At 37.3% G+C, this 17,881-nt stretch overlaps 1 protein-coding gene across 1 annotated transcript in view; it reads right to left on the reverse strand.

The window, feature by feature from the left end:
• TMPRSS15 (transmembrane protease, serine 15) overlaps positions 1-17,881 on the reverse strand; it is a 105,403-nt gene that overhangs the window by 66,406 nt on the left and 21,116 nt on the right. The window contains exons 6-8 of the mRNA XM_006774457.1: positions 9,685-9,848; positions 3,061-3,169; positions 279-385 (exon numbers count right to left, since the gene is read on the reverse strand). Of these exons, the coding sequence (XP_006774520.1) occupies positions 279-385; positions 3,061-3,169; positions 9,685-9,848 (380 nt within the window). The remainder of the gene's footprint in view (positions 1-278; positions 386-3,060; positions 3,170-9,684; positions 9,849-17,881) is intronic.

A 17,881-nucleotide genomic window follows, 5' to 3' on the forward strand; every position in this document is an offset into this window, starting at 1 on the left:
ATGGGTGATTTTCATATCCTTTATGAATTTCTCATTTCTCACTTTTTGTTTTTAAGATTTTGGTCAGCCTCTTATTTTGCCCAACTGATATCACCAACTCAATTTTCAACAAGTGCAGCTGAGTGTTTTTTCAATAAGTTCATTGATGATAGGGCTTTGTTCATTGAATGAGCAGTGAGTTGGGTGAAATATAGACAGGCCTATGAATGGGCTTTGTCATCCTCCAGTTTCTCACATATTTTCATTCCAATAATGTATGTATTTTTGTTTTAACTTACCTCTTAAAATCTTGCTTGAACCCACGCCTTCATAGATATTTAATATATCTGTATAATATATGTTAAAGGAATCGAAGCTCAGTTTAATGGAAAGTCCTTGTTTTACACTAAAGTAAAAGCAAAAAATAGGTTATTACACTGAACAATTGTTACAACTCTTAATGCATTCTAGAATTCGAATGCATTTTTCTCATTGTACATAGTAAACACAACATAAGATCAACACTCTTAATAACATTTTTAGTGTATGGTGTGGTATGGATAGCTATGATGATGTCATGTGGCAGATCTCTAGAACTTTCTCAACTGGCATGACTGAAACTGTACCCAATGAACAGTCACTCCCCATTTTACCCTCCCCAAGCCCCTGGCAATCACTATTCTACATTCTCTCTCTAGGAGTTTGAATAATTTAGATGTATTATGTCTGATTCAATATCCTTTAATTGGTCTGTTCAAATTTTGCATTTCTTCATAATTCAGTGTTGGTAGAAGTGTATGTTTGTATGAACTTATCCATTTCCTTTACCCAATTTGTTGGCGTATAATTATTTATACTAGTTTCTTATTATTCTCTTAGTTTCTGTAGCATCATCAGCTGTAACCCCCCTCTTTCATTTTTGATTTTACTTGTTGAACTATTCTCTTTGTCTTACTCTAGCTAATTGTTTGTCAATTTTGTTAATATTAAAAAACCCCTCAGTGTCATTATTTAAAGCTGTTTCCCTATTCCACTTTTAATTTACTTATTCTCTAATATTAATCATATCTTCCTTCTGCTAACTCTGGCCTCAATTTGTTCTTTTTCCAGTTCCTTGAGGTATAAAGTTAAGTTGATCATTTGAGATCTTTGTTCTTTCTCAATATAGGCATTTATTGTTATAAACTTTCCACTTAGTACTGATTTTTACCCATCTCATAATTTTTAGTATACACTACTTTCGTTTTCATTTGTCTAAAGATATTTTCTAATTTTCTTTTTTTCTAAGACCGATTGATTATTCAAAAGCCCTAGAGGCTTGCATGTTTGTTTCAGGAGTTTCTAATTTTTTGCTCCCTCCGGTGTCCATATGTGGCACTGCAAGTCCATATGATGACTTTTTAAAAATAGTTTTTAAAGAATTAAGTAATGGAAAATAATTAAAAAGAACAGAACCATACAATTCCTTAATTAACAGTGTCATTATTGCATAAATGATATTACTATTATAGAAAAAGTTTATAGTGCTCTGCTTATAAGCCCTGTAAATTTGACCTACCTTTATTAAGAAGTGGCTGTAACAATTACATTATTTTTATTTGGCATTAATAAAACTTGAAAGATAGCATAAAGACATTGAGGATTCATGCATTTTCCATTTTCAGACGTAATCTAAGATTATTTTCTAAGGCTTTCTGATGACCTTTAGAGTAAGGAATAGAATATTTTTCATTTTACTTATGAACAATGCTAATAGTCATTTATAAATGGTACTTTGAGGACCTAGAGGTAGACCAACCTAGAGGTACTTTTAAGTGGCTGCTCTATCTACTATGTTGGTATTTTTGGAGTTCCCCTTTTCCCCTGTAGGTAATTTCTTATGATGGTAAATAATTCTTTATTTTATTCCTGTTCGAGTTACTATATCGTTTCTGTCTCTTGGAGTCCTGACCGTTTCAGTATGATCATGACATCAGGGCTAGCAAGGGACTGCCCCTGGGTTGGCCTTAAACTGCAAGTAACTGGTTTTGCCTCTGATTTGGGCCCCTTGCTCTAGCGCCACTCTCGGGTTTCCTTCGCTGAGGCCTCCCTCCTGAAGTCCCAGTAGGTTTTGCCGGCCCAGTTGCCATACCTCTCCTCTGAAACCCGTGTTCCTCAGAACATGGTGGGAAGACCATCTGCAGAGCCACTGGGGAATGCGTATCAAAACGGAAGATTTTAGGCCCCATCAAGATTCTGAGTCAGCAGGTGTGGGGCAGAACCCTGCAGTTGGCATTTTTAACAGTGCCTGGTTTCAACTTGCAAGAACCTTCAAGAGTTCTGCCTTTTCCGGCTGCCTGCCTTCTCCAGGTGATCCCTTTTCCACTCATTTAATTATAAGCTTTGAGGTTAAATATATAGCAACTGGCCCAAGTATTATTCACAAGACAGTGAAAAGGCTGTATACAGCTCTTCATCTCCCATGACTGAGTCACATCAAAGGAGATTTTCATACAGATGCTGACATAATGAGAAAGGCACTGGTCTGGCGTAAGGATGCCTGTGATATGATATACCATTTCCTGTGATACACAGACATACACATGTGCTATTTATTTTGGTAGTACTTGATCTGTGGCAACTGCAGAAAAAAACTTGCTACAGGGCCCAATGAGATGGCCTAATTATTAGACAGGAGGCCTTTGTATTTTATTATTATTTCTTTAAAATTAATTTCAGAGAAGTAGGGAGAGGGATAAAGAGAAAGAAACATCAATGATGAGAGAGAATCATTGATCAGCTGCCTCCTGCACGTACCACACTGGAGACTGAGCCTACAACCTGGACCGAGAATCAAACCATGACCACCTCCTGGTTCATGGGTCGAACCTCAATCACTAAGCCACGCCCACTGGGCTGACAGGAGGCCTTTTTAAAAGATTAAGAACAAGAAGGCAGACTATCAGTTGGGAAGGCTTTGCTTCAGAGCTATTGAAAACAATTTTTTTGTAAAAATTAATACATTGCTAAAGGTGGTAAGACTTATTGCATCAGAGAGTGACTCTACGACTTAAGAACGGGGAATAGAAGATGGCATATTACCGTATAATCCACTGGCAAATGGCACTTGATTTAGAAGGCTTTGGATAGTTGGTAGCCTCGAAGGACCCCGAAGATCCGGTCAACAAAAATCTTCCATCACAAGTTGTGGCTGTCAAAAATGACAATCGTTAGACAAAAACAATCTTAGGAGAATTTCCCAAATGAAATGGGATTTAAATAGGTTAATGAACTCTTTATAGAGCACACATGACTGAGTCTGTGTGAGGCTATTTTATAAAACTGAAATGATGCAATGGGAGATCAGATCTCACGCTTAAAATCCACTGGCTATTTTCAAATGACTCCTAGAATGTGCCCTTTTTCTCTGGGATGCTGTTAATTCCTCATATGCCCGAAGCTATGTTGGGGCGGGGGCTATAGAAATTGACTAAAGTTAACAAAATTAAATTGCTATCCCTGGAATCTGAGTTCTGAATAAGCTAATTCTAAAGTAAGGATGGAAAAGCCCATTGTAATATTGCGTAGCACCTGTGTTGTCATAAAATGCAAGCTATTATATGATATAAGATAATTTACATGGACAAAAGAATTAAAGAATTGACCAGCATTTAAAAATCTTGGTAAAAAAATCAAATGTTTTTGGTTAACTTTTAGCAATTTGGGGTATAATTTTTATAAAGCATAAAAAATGCTTTGGTAAATAAATGTTTAGATTAAAAGTATTTCTAATAACAAGAACCTAGGAATTGATTGTATTGGATTATGACTTGGTAGCCTGATTCCAAGCTGAAGACAACAAAAAAATAACAACAAACTGAGAACAGAAAAGATAACCACCGAAGTGCAAGGATTCAACTCTGCACGGGCCCTTACAGACCTCAGGAAAAGAAATAGAGAAAATTGTGGCTTGTTAAGAGAATGAAATCTCCTTTTGTATAAACATAGAGCTAATTTACATGTTTTAAAGATAAACAGTAAAATATGTGACTTTTTAATGCAGAGCTTAATAATTTTCAAGACACAATAGGAAATCTTCACCTTCAACCCTGCCCACCACAAATCATGCCCAATAATTGGGACAATTAATCAACTGATTTTCAATGACCGTAAAAGAAAGAATACTGTCTGCTTGTATTTTATGTGATCTATAGAGATTTTTAATCGCAGTTTGTCAAGAAATCTATATACTCCAAGATTATAAGCAACGAGAGACAGTCCACTGCTATTGTAAATACTTGGTATTTAATGAGGTGGGGCGATCAATCCTACCAGCCCTAAAATATAACTGCTGGAATATATAAAACATTTTCTGTGTGCCAGACATTTATAAAGTCACTAGAGGCCCGGTGCATGAGATTTGTGCACTGGGGGAGGGGCCCCTCAGTCCAGCCTGCACCCTCTCGCAGTCTGGGACCCCTTGGGGGATGGCTGCTTGTGAGCGTAAGCTGGCAGTCAGACATACCTCTCACAGTCTGAGGCTCTCACAGTCCGGGACCCCTTGCTCCTTACTGCCCACCTGCAGCCCGCCACTGCTGCTGCACTCACCAGCCATGAGCCATGCTTCTGGCAGAGCGGCACTCCCCCTATGGAGCACACTGACCACCAGGGGGCAGCTCCTGCATTAAGTGTCTGCCCCCTGGTGGTCAGTATGCATCATGCTACCGGTTGTTCCACTGTTTGGTCAATTTTCATATTAGACTTTTATTATATAGGATTATATATGCATTAACGTTATCTTCACAACAATCTTATGAGGTCCAAGGTAGGAAAACTGAGGTACAAAAGGTTAAGAAGCTAGCATAAATTCTCCCAGCTTATAAGGGACAATTCACAGCAGGCAGCCTTATTCCAGAGCACATAATGCTATATGGCCTGAAACCCTAAAATACAAAGCTATCATGATGACAACACCTACTTTTTGAGCTGAAAAGCAGGGAGTGAATTGTAAATGAAAGAAACGGGGAATTAAAAAGAATTCCATCTCTTTGTGACAACATGGATAGACCTGGAGATTATTATGCTAAGCAAAACAAGCCGGTTAGAGAAAGACAAGTACCATATGATCTCACTTATATGTGGAATGTAATGAACAAAATAAAATGATAAACAAAATAGAAACAGGCATGTTTAAATGGAACAGATTGACAATTGTCAGAGGGGAGGAGTGTGGGGAGGACTGGAAGAGATTAGCCAAAGAACATGTATGTGTATATGAATAGCCCAGGGACACAGACAACAATATGGTAAAGGTGGGGGAAGGGAGCACGGGAGCTGGGGGGGGGCAGATGGTGAATAGTGGGGGGTATCTGTAATAATGTCAACAATAAAAAGGAAATCCCATCTCTTTCAGTGTTCTTAAAGCTAAAGTATTGATCACGTTTGCAATAGCAATCCATAACCAACAGGAGGAAGCAAAAAAAGAAAAAAGAATATAAAAGGGAACAGAACAAGACCAATTTAAGAACTTATAAAACCTATTTGTGAAGCTGGTATATAATAGTACTTCTTTGTATCATTCACTACAAATATTTTGAGGAAGAAATCAACAGCTTTGTGCCTCACAACAGGATTCATAATTTCCCAAAAGGTTGAGTTATGTCCCTGGTGGCAGAGATGGTTATATGTTGGCTCTACTCTTTTCCAATCCCTTCCTAGGCACATGACTGACCTGCCCCTCCCACAGTGGGTTCACGTGACCGAGTCTGATCAATAAACTACTGTGGAAATGGTTCTGTTTATTTCCAGATGGGATTTCTACAGATCTCTGTAGCTTCTTCCTTGTCTGTCAGCAGGTTGTAGAGTGTGGAGGGGGAGGCCTTGGGACAGAGGGGACAGTGGAGGAGCTGCATCCTGAATGCCTACCTAGGAGCACAGCCCTCTGCCATCTTCCTGGGACTGTGATGTAAATGACAAATAACCCAGTATTGTCTGAAATCGCTAAGAGTGTGCATCACAGTATTTAGTTTGCCCTGAAGAATATGATCAATTTGACTGTCCAGTGGTCTATGCAAGTGCTGAGTGTTAGTGGGGAGGGATACTTTACACTGAAGGGCCTTTGGTGAATTCCTGCATGTACATAAAGGTGAAGAAGAATATTTTTGATGGTATTTAAAATAAAATTGCAATATGATTAAACTACTCATCATAGCAAAGCTCACAATGTCAAAATATTATTTCAAGATAGAGGTTTGTGTGAGGGACTTCCTTATGTATTCTCTCAGTTAATTTCAGATATTTGTGGAGAACCTAATTTTACATACGGCAATGAAGCAAGATAACCTTTTGGGAAAACAGGTCTAACGCAGCTGTGGCTGAGTAGGATTACTGGGGGTTCAGGGTAATAACTTTTTAGACTGCAAAGTGCTTTCCAGTGCAGTATCAGAAAAAAATTCTGAGTGGGAGATAAATGAGTCTGTCAAGTAATACCAGCAGTTCTTTTGAGCTACCAAAATCTTGTCTGTGGTGGGGTGGGATTTACAAAGGTATAGACTCTTAGGACCTGCTGAGAGCTCCCTCTGCAGGCTCAGTATTTACACGGTTGTGCCAGGCATTGAATTCTCCAGGATGCTCAAGTCCAACTTTGGTGGATAGTTTCTATGGCCATCACTCTGGTCTGCGGAACACACACAGAGCAGCATGCAAACCATTTGTGGAGACACTTGCCAACTTCCAAGTAGACCTGAACATTGGGCTGGAGGCTGTGAGTCAGCTAAAAAGTTAACTTTCCTGATTCTAATCAGAAGGAAAAAACAAGTTAAAGAAATCTTGGTTCAGCTATAGTCAGCTCTAAGTTGTGCAAACCTAACTAAAGACTAAAAGAGGAAGCTGTGTGGGGAAGTCAATATTAATGTCACTCTCTTAGTAACATGAACTAGAATTAGAGCTCACAACTGGGGAACAAAGAGAACTAGAGGGAGAGTATAGGCCAATTTCAAATAGAAAGAATGTCCTTAAATTAATTTTGCTGTGAATGTAGATTGATGGATAAAGGCTTTCAGGCAGAAATGCTACCTGATATGATGCTGAGGTGAAGTCACTGCTTTTGGGCTCATAATTAAGTGATAAATAAATAATAATAATTAATAATAATAATTAAATGAAAAATAAAACAATTTATATGCCTGAATTCTAGTTGGATTAATATAGGTTAATTGATTGATTTATGCAATTCCTAATCTATAAATTCTTTATACTTATTTTCCAAAATAGATACTATACTACCAATAATACAATGCTAAAATGCAAATAATGAAGAGAATCAAGAAAAATAAAAAATGGGAATTGGGGGGATTAAGAAAGTTAGTGATACAAATGACAAGTTGACGCTGAAGTTCAATTAATACAAAATTTCCAAGAGACTGAAAAGTAATAATGCACTTGGTCCTTAACACAAATTTAGGGAATTAATTCAGTTCTAATAGTGAGTGAGGCTCATGCCATGAATTTATAGTGGCTCAGAAAAGTAATTCATGGCTCTATAACTTATTTTAGGACAAATTTTATACTTATAAGATACATTTGTGGTGATTTTTTGATATGCGCTGATATTAATTTACCATAAAAATTATTAACTCCATGACAGTAAAGATCAAATTATAGGTGTGGTTCATTTCATGATTATATACACTCACCCTCCTTCCCCCAATTTAAAGTTATTGATCATCATTATACAGGCTTAAAGCCCCGTGTCTCACTTTGGCATACATTATTATTTTTGAAATATAGATCAACATCACCTGTATTACCTCATGATGGCACACTTGTATTATATTCTCCCTGAAAAGGCTTTGAAAACTGCCTGGAAACCAGAGCAAAAGAAAAAATAGGTTTCTTTCTTCTGCTTTGAGTAACTTAGTTATATAAAATAGATTAAAAATATTCTGTAGCCTGCACTTTCTTCCAATATGCTATGAGTGCACTTCAAAGTATGTAGTTAAACTTTGAAGGTTTGAATTTTATCCAAGAACATTTGAATTAGGATTCCTTAATAAAAGAATCCTCTTTGGTCAAGTTGCCTCTTTTTTTTTTTGAGTTGGTGATGGGAAACAGACCAATTTCCTGTCTTTTAAAGTATGTTTCAAGTGGACAGGTAATTTTTAAAACTTTGCTGTTATTGGAGTGTTCATCTTCAATTAATATCACCCAAGAAGAGCAAAGTGAAACAAATACTAGAATAGCAAAGTGTAGCAAGTAGTAACTACAGCCTTTACACACTTCAGGGACTAACTGTTCTCAGGATCAATGTTGACATTGATCACGAATCACACCAAAAATTATTCAATTCATGCTTTCTGTTTAATTTCTCAAGAGCCAATGATAAGTTAGAATTATTTGAATAGGTCTTCACTTTGCTTATTAATCTATTTTATACTTATGTGGTAATCTTTCATGTATATATTACTTAACTATACAATGAAAAAATAAGTCAAAGAGTAAATGTGTTTAAATCACTTAGGGCCATGCTTGGCATATAGTACACACCACTTAAGTGCTAATTACTAATCATAGAAACTGTTATTATTATTAACAGATGTCAACACTTACAAATAAAACACAGATGTTTTATTCATGAGACTTTAAGATCTTATTCAAAACTGATTTCCATTATTCACAGATCTACAACTCAAGTACATTTTTTTTGGTCTATTTGTTGTTTCTATGCCAAAAGGCAAATAAAAGCAACAATCAAAATGAAAGAATGGCAAGTACTGAGTTAGGGACCATTAAAATGGAAAACGAAGACTGACATTATGATGGTGAAGAAAAAATGGAAAGCACTCAAATTCATAACAATCACTTTGGAATAGTTTAATACGGGATGGAAAAGAATGCCGTTCTTTTGCCCCACTTATGACAGGCATTGCTAACCACAGCATCCTTTCTATCATCCTCAAATGAAAGTCTGTTTTATTAATATTAATATTGTATAAAATAAAGTTTAGGAAAATAGTATAAATATGTTTTAGATTTTGGGTTAAATTATAATCATGGCTATAGGGAAATCTTATTCTACAGTAGTTTCTGGTATCTGAGGGATGTGTGTGTGTGTGTGTGTTTGTGCACACAGGATCTATGTATATAAACATGGTCTACATACATATGCATAGTCTATGTATTGTGGATGAGAAAAGGGGTTCTATGGCAAGTAACCACACAGGATGATCTGATTATAAATTCACACCTGGACAGGTCACAGTGGGTAGTCACTCCTGGTATATACCTTTTTTTAGTAAAAGGCTTGTCTTTGCCTTAAGTAAGTCCTGTCCATACTTTCTGGGCATCTAAGTTAATAGACCTTTGAAATTGCCCCTCTTTCAGACCACTCTTTTGAATACGTGACTCCCCTTCAAACCTCTTCTTCTAAAGTACAAGAGCACATGATAGTAACTATCCTATAATCAATGCCTGGCTTGTCTTCTCCAACTTTCGTGCCATCTTCCTTATGTTCCCTCCTTCATTTCAAATGCATAAAAGACACTGCAGAACTATTTGCTCATCCCCAGAGCATTTAAGATCTCGCTCCCTTGCGCATGTTGTCAATTTGGCTCAAATAAACTCTTATAGAAATTCTCTACAGGTGTGGGCATTTCCAAGGTCAGCGGTATGTGTACATGGTCTACATCAAGTAAGGGGGGAAGAGAACAGGGAGGGAACATTACTTACCACAAGTTTTATTGTCTTCATCAGAACCATCTGGGCAGTTTAATTCTCCATCACAAAATAGATCAATTGCGATACATGTTAGAGCATCAGCACAAAGCCTTGACCCAGGCGGGCACTTCACTGAGACATTGCCTTTAGGAAAAAAGGTTGAGTTTGTAGATTTACTGCATACATATTAGATTTAATTTCTTACCAAATGTACAGTGTTTGGATATTTAGTATGCATTTTTGTTGTTTAGATTCTGATTCATAAGCACATATTTCAATTTCCCCTGGAAATATTAACTTCATTTAATATATCAATTATTTGTAAAAATTTAAAGTTTTATATTAAACAAATTCTTCATAGATGTTAAATATGAATGTTTATTTTGTTTTAACCTTGATAAATCAACACTACAGTTTTGACAGTTGGCCCCTGATGTTTACACCTCCTAGGAGTGTTGTATACGTTAGATGGGACAATTCGTTGGAATGTTTTCCACAGCATCTGCATTACTGGTAATCACTTCATTTACTCATAAACATATTATTCAAAAATATTGTGGCTGAAATCAAGGTTTGCATTCTGTAGAGCAAAATTTGTCAACGAAAGTCATTTTATAGTAAAATACAATACTTAAAATTCCCAGCACAGTGCTATATGGAGCAGTGGAAAAAATCCAATGACTATTTCCTTCGAAATTTGTTTGCTTCCTGGGTCAGGGGTTCTTAACAGAAAAGACATGCCCCCGAAGCGTTCTGTGCCATCTCTTGCTTGGATCTGATCAATGTGCACCTCTCGGCCTGTGCTGTCCTTCACCCTCATCTCTGCTCTATGCCTACACATAGAGATGCAGCAAGAAACTCATCTTACTCTAGAAATCAGCTTGTACATTTTAGGTGTTATTCTAAAAAAAAAAAGGACATGTTGTTTTATGCTCACTGGATAAAGACATATGTTTTTATTTTTCAGAGCAGTGTGATAATCTGATTATTTTTGTCTATGATTAGAATAACAATGATGGTTTAAAGATTTTGAAAATCTTTAAACTCAATAGCATTTGGGGGGGGGGGGGGGTTAGTGTTCTTAACCTTAAAACCAGCACTGCACTGCCATCTGCTGGGCTCTAAAATCATATTTTACTCTGCAATTTCCCCTAATGCTCTATGAAATTAAATGCAAAAATAAAAGTGCTTATGTCAATGAATCTACTAAGGAAGTACCTAATATGGAACATTTATGGACAGAGTTGCTGAGTATATATAGAACTAAATTAGATTTTTGTAATTAGCTCCAATTAAAAATGATATAAACATTTGGGAAATTCATGGATCACCTAACATCTAAAAATTGAACAGGATAAAGATCTGAGCTGTTCACAAATGACAGAATATTCCCATATAAGACATTAAAAAAAGAATGATAAAAAGGATACTGAATAAACCCAAATGCATACTATAACCATTGGTATCTATGAAATAATAATCAAAAGAGTCCTTAATCATTAAGTCCCTGACCCATGAAAGGTAGAGTGTCAATAGTATTCCAAAAATGATTGCTAAATAAATAAACAAAAAAAAGTTTTATTTTAGACACTCTAGGTCTCATTTTAATAGTAGTTCATAGAATTCTAGCTATTCAGATTTGGGGATATAGCTAGGAAGGTGTAAACTTTGTTCTAATACTTCCCATGGGAACTTCACTCCCTGATGCTCCATATCTCTATCTGTTGTCTATTAAATACTGTAGATCCAACCTCAAAACCACATGGGATCCTTTGATGTCATTAATGATTATTCACTCACTCCATAAGTATTTATTGTCTATTTATTTGTGTAACACATTTTTAAGGGAAGGAGGTAAAGGGAGGAGTAAGACAGAGACCCTAGTCTCATGGAGCTTGGAGTTTAGTGAGAGACTGGGTCATTACTAATCTATATATATATATCTATATATATAAAAGCCTAATATGCAAAGTGTCCCATAGGGCAGTGGTTGGCAAACTGCGGCTCGTGAGCCACATGCGTGGTGTGGAACAAAGGAAGACTTCGGCCAGCAGCTGGCAGCTGGGGAAGGGAGGCTGCGGCCGGCAGCCACTAGGGTTCCTACCCATGCACGAATTTCGTGCACTGGGCCTCTAGTTAGTTTTTAAAAAGAGACCTAAAAATGTCCTGTGGGAACACCAAGGATTAGGCAATTTGTTTCCTTTTGAGATAGAGGTTATAAACATCTTTACATAAAGTAGGTTTTGAAGGATGCCTAGAAATGTACCAGAAAGAGAGGCATATGGAATGTACACACTGCGTGACAGGAGCATATCAATATGTGGAAAACTTCTCTGGATAGTAAGATGTCTGTGAAAGCCATGGAAGGCAGGGAGTGTGGTACCAAATACTAAGGGACTTATTTTGTCTTTGTAAAATGTTAGAAATAATGTTTTTCTATAGGCAATGGCATGGAAAGTTTTTAGATATCTATGTGATATGACCAGTCCATGTCTCAATAACATAATTCTGGAGCCAAGTGGGGAGTCATGTAGAAAGAGGAGACCAAGATAAACTGTTAACAATAATCAAGGAGAAAGTTAATGAGGGTTGGAACTCTTGCACTAGAAGAGGAGATGGGACATGGACTTAGTTGCTATTTTGTAAATAAAATTGGTGAGCTTTAGTGACCAGATATGGTCCTGCCCAAAGGGATGTGGGTGCTAAGAATGATACCTGTACTTCTGGAGTGGCCAGTTAAATTACTAAGTGTCATTAGTTGCAATCTATCTCTCTATATCTATCTATCTATATAAAACCCTATTATGTAAATATACCAAACAGTGGAACAACTGAACAACCAACTGAACAACCTGTTGCTAGGACATGTGCTGACCACCAGGGGGCATGCACAGAACATGGTGGGTATTGACTATGGCAGGATGGTGGAGCAGGTGAGTGGGGGTGCCAGGCCAAGGTGGGGTGCTGGTTGCTGTCATCGGGGTGAGCCTCTGGTGATAACTGAAAATTCTTTGCTCCCACTTGCCATGGTCCCACTGACTGCTTGCACCCGTTGACAGTGCTGGCCCCTTTCACATCCGCTGCTGGCATAGGCCCCAATTGCTCTGCACTGTGAGCACATGGGAGTGGTGGCAGTGGGAACAGGATTGCCAGCAGACAGGGGGCCACAGTGGAGGGGCTGGGCAGGGCACAGAGGATGGGCCGAGACCCAACCCTGTACCCACTGCAGCCTCATGGCCCACAGTTCCTTTCAAGGTGCACAAATTTGTTCATTGGGCCCCTAGTAGTGAATATAAGAGCAACAGCTGGTGGGATGAGAAAATGACTCTAGTTTGAAGTATTTTGATTTGAAAATAGAAATATTAGTGACTCTAGCTTATTTTGTATTATATTTCTATAGATTGTTTCAGAAACACTTTCAGCTGCCTTGGTCAATGAAGAAAGAGAATATATATATTTTTAATTCTCACCAAGGATTATTTTTCCATTGATTTTTAGACAAAGTGGAAGAGAGAAGGCAAGACAGAGAGCAACATCAATGTGAGAATTGGTTGCCTCCTGCATGAGCCTGACCAGGGCCCAGGCTGGGGAGGAGTCTGCAACTGAGGTATGTGCCCCTGACCAGAATTAAACCTGGGACCCTTTGGTCTGCAGGCCGACACTCTATCCACTGAGCCAAATTGACTAGGGCAAGGAGTTCCTCATATTGAAACCAATATTGAAAATATAATCTATCTATACAATAAAGAGGTAATATGCTAATTGGTTCTAACGGTGTCCCAGTCACAACCCGTCAACAGGTTGCACGCTCACAGGAGCTGGTGGGCGAGGATGGTGGCAGGGACTTCTGCCCCCAGCAGAGGTGCATGCAAGCCTGCCCAGGGCTTAAGTAATGCTGCCTCAGAGGGGGAGGCCACTCCTGATGGAGGCATGCGCAGGCAGGAGCTGGTGGGCGGGGACGGGGGCGGGGACTTGCGCCAGTATGGTTTAGCTGTTTATTAGATTGTATTTTTACCTCATTTTATATACACATACATGGTGACAATTCCCAACAAAATCATTGATTAAAGCATTAACTGTTACAGAAATTAGCCAGATGCCAGTTTTTTTAAAAAATGACCTTTCATTTTTAAAACTAGAGTTCTTTGACTTGTGAACTACTCAATTTGCCATTTCATTCCTTAATTTTTGCTCTGGTCTTTCTCTTTTTCTAGGTCTGCACTGTACTTTTCAATAGAGAATTTTCAGGAAAGGAGTTAAATAATTGTGTGATTTTTCTTTATTTTTATTGATTTCAGAGAGGAAGAGAGAGGGAGAGATAGAAACATCAGTGATGAGAGAGAATCATTGATCAGGTGCCTCCTGCACGCTTCCCACTGGAGATTGACCCCACAACCTAGGCGTGTGCCCTAACTGGGAATTGATCCTGACCTCCTGTTTCATAGGTTGATGTTCAACCCCTGAGCCACCCTGACTGGGCTAAATAATTATATTTTAAGAGAATATTAATTGGTTTTATTTATTAAAAGCTGATCAAGTTCCCTGGATATTAGATACTGTTATCTTGAGTGGGAAAAGACCTGCACATATTTTTATATCTATATGATATTTTATCTTCAAGGTGTTAATTTCCTGGCATATTATGAAAACTCAAAGGTAAACTAGTATCAATTGGAGTTCTGCAAATGAAAAGTTTTAATTATCCATTTACATTTGTATCATGAAAGATTCAGTATAAACTCAGTGTGATTACTTCAGCATGCTCCAAGGTTATAATAATTTCTAGTGATTTGGGATGAGGAACCTCCTGTGTCTACTTGGGTAGGCCCTGTGCTTGGCATATGGAGGATGAAAGACTGAAATCCATTTTTTTCCTTTCAAACCAGTTATAAAAAGTGTTAATGCAAGATAATAATTTGAAAATCACATTTTGGAAATCTTAGATTTTTATTTTCCCTGTTATTTATTTATTTTTTAAAAATATATTTTTATTTATTTCAAAGAGTAAACTCTGTGTTGTAACCAAGGTTGTGTTTTACAACAGGAATAACCATTTCTCATAGCTGAAAAAACCTATACCGCATTTAAAAATGAATCTTAATCTCGATAGCCGTTCGTTTATACAGTCCAACTCTTGACAGAACCATGGTTTTTCCTCTGAAATATTTATTTTCAAAAGTATGACCTTGTATTTGCAAAAAGTTTTTAAAATGCTGTATGTTTTGAAAGGCTACAGGGGGGAGGGTGTCCCTGTACCCTCTCCAATCAAGGGCCACTGGCTCCTAACCCCTCACCTGCCTGCCTGCCTGCCTGATCGCCCCTAATCTCCTCTGCCTCAACCCCCACTACCATGGCTTTGTCTGGAAGGATGTCTGGTCTAGTTGGTCTAATTAGCATATTACCCTTTTATTAGTATAGATGATCAACCACTAAGCCATGTCAGCTGGGCTATTTTCCCTGTTATTTAAATGGGATTAATGATACTAAGCATCCAAGCAATGCTACTTGAGGCAAATTGAGCCCAAGAGCCTTATAGCTTGCTTAGCAGTGGAAGTAGAATCGGAATCCTAGAACGCCTGCCTTTAGAGACCAACAGCATTTCACTACACTGTATTGGAAAAAGAGCTATCACCTTACAGAAATTCTCATCCACTTCGATAGAACAAATTTAATCTTTTTAGCAAGACAATGGCGGGTCAATCCAAATGAAATTACAGTGGAAAGCTACTTCAACAGTTCTGATATCATGTGCACAGAAGGGTCTTCAGTGCTTAGCAATATATTAATATTGTTCTCTTAAATGTAGAGAAAGAAAAACACTTAAAGTCATAATGCATTTGGTGTCAGAAAAAGTCCCTGTGTTATAGTCTTGGGGCAATTCAACTGAGGAACGTAATTCTACCTTAGCATCTTTTGACCCAATTTCATTAAATCAGCCAATTATTTTTCTTCAATCCCCAAACTCTTGCACCTAGTAGCAAGATTGCATTTTTGTATGAGGTTGAGAAAGCCCATGATAGTGAAACTGTGTTTCTGCAATAAATGCCTACACAGTAAGTAACAAAAGACTAGGACAAGCTGTATGCTACAAACCCTGCAAGCATTTGAACAGTTGCCCCAAACCACCCCTCTAGGTACTCTTTAGCAGCCCAGAAAGCAATCAGTGAAATGTAACTTTAGTTCTTATCTCTCTCCTTTAGTGTTCCAAATGGGTTAGTAAAACTTTGCGGTAATTGACAACAGAGGCAGTTGAACAGTAGAGCGTAGCCCTCATGGACTTTGTACCCGCTATCACACGAACATTTTCTTTGGCATAATTTATAATAGTATTAACGGCAGGTATATGATGCATGCATTTGTTGATTTTTCTCAAACTCTGTCTCCCAGACATATAAACATGAGAATAAACTTAACATCCTTGAAAAGCATATTCATAATAAATTATGGCTTGGAAACTGCGGTTTTCAAGTTTAATTGCCTCATTCCCCTCTATAAATCTATAGTATCTTGCCGGCTGAGAGGAATAAGTGGGAAATATGATTCGGAACTCATAGATCCAATAAAAGAGGGAATATGATATTTTGCCACCTACTTACCTTATAATTCTGTGAGGATTGATTAAGGTAATTCAATACAGTCTCCAATAACAGGAAGCTTCAGAAATGAAGTTTGGGTTTTTATTTTTTTGTCAAATAAATGATCCTATCAAAATGAGTATTACTGAGTATAATCATCTCATTTTAACCTTAGTGTAGTGTTTGAATGTTCTGTTAAAAATGTATTCAATTAAAAACAAAACAAAACTCGGAATAGGGAAGGGATTAGGGATGTAACATTGGTTGTGTCCTTGTTTATGCTAGTCATGAATGGAGACAGTATTGTGGTATCTGTTTTATTTCCCTTAATTCTCATGACCACTCTCTAAGACATGTATTTTAATTATCTTTTGGACAATTAATATCAAGTTTAAAAAGACTAGGTAGCTTGCCAAGTACTACATATAGAGTAACTGGTGAATTTAGTTAGTGGTGGATTTCCCATGCCTTTTTAATGACTGAGAGTTGTATGTTACTTTTTATATTTTCATTTTGAATAACAACTGTTTAAAATATGAAAGCTAAGACTAAATGTATGCTTAACCCATTCCTGTGGTTTTCTTGTAGGAAAGGAGATTTCTGCTCTACTCCCCAGGAGAGAAAAGTATGGGAGGAGTATTACCCTATGTTCTCTGTCCCCCATTCATCATTTTTTTGGCCAGAGGAAATTGGGCATATGGTTCAGCCACCTCTTATATTTTTGATGGGTATATCTTTAGGAGAGTAAGAGTGAAAAAGTTAAGTCCAAGGATTTCTTGCTTTGACATTGATTTTTCTCCCCTAAGTCTTTCCACATATTTCTCTTAGGATATCAAATACCCTAAGAGAAATATGTAGAAAGGGGTTCTCAATAACTTGGATTATATGAATCATTCAGTGAATCAATACACAGACAGACAAATAGAAAACAGGACACTAATTTTAATATTTGTTACTGACTTTCAACATTTTGAAAATAAATTAACCTTAATATATTCAATTATTTTTTCAGTTTACTTTTAGGCTAAACAAACTAACCTTTATCAATCCTAAGACCATGCTTTGAAAGTGTGTTGAAAGGTGGTTGTAAATGCCATAGTCTTTCACTTTGGAGAAGGGACTATGGCCTGAAGAGTAGTTTTATTTTTCTATGTGTTGTACGACTATATGAATAACAAGTAAATACAACAGCAGGCAGGTTTATCCTACCATAAAAGACCTCTATGAGTTTTGGAGGTGTGATGGTTTGTTTCATAAAGCATTCTTTGATTTTCAAACATCACATCAACCATTTCATACAAGAATTATTCAGTCTTACCCAGAAGGGTATTACACAGAAATGTCCTCTTCATGTATGTATATAATAATAACACAAAAATGGCATTATTATTTTAGGAACTGAAGATCTATGCAATATTGCCTGTATGGAGTTTACTGGATGAGATTGGGGACACACTCAGGCCATTCAACATGACAGTTAAGTTAGGGCCAGAGAAGTTGCTTTAGTGAACCAGCAAATAGACAAAAGAACAGTAGATAATTGCTAGAAATTCAGATAAATTGTCACATCAAAGATATACGCTGGGAGTTGGCACAAAATAGGCACTTAATGAAAAATCTTTGTGCAGCAAAGC

This window comes from Myotis davidii, unplaced genomic scaffold, assembly GCF_000327345.1.
Source record: "Myotis davidii unplaced genomic scaffold, ASM32734v1 scaffold647, whole genome shotgun sequence".
Taxonomy (NCBI): Eukaryota; Metazoa; Chordata; class Mammalia; order Chiroptera; family Vespertilionidae; genus Myotis; species Myotis davidii.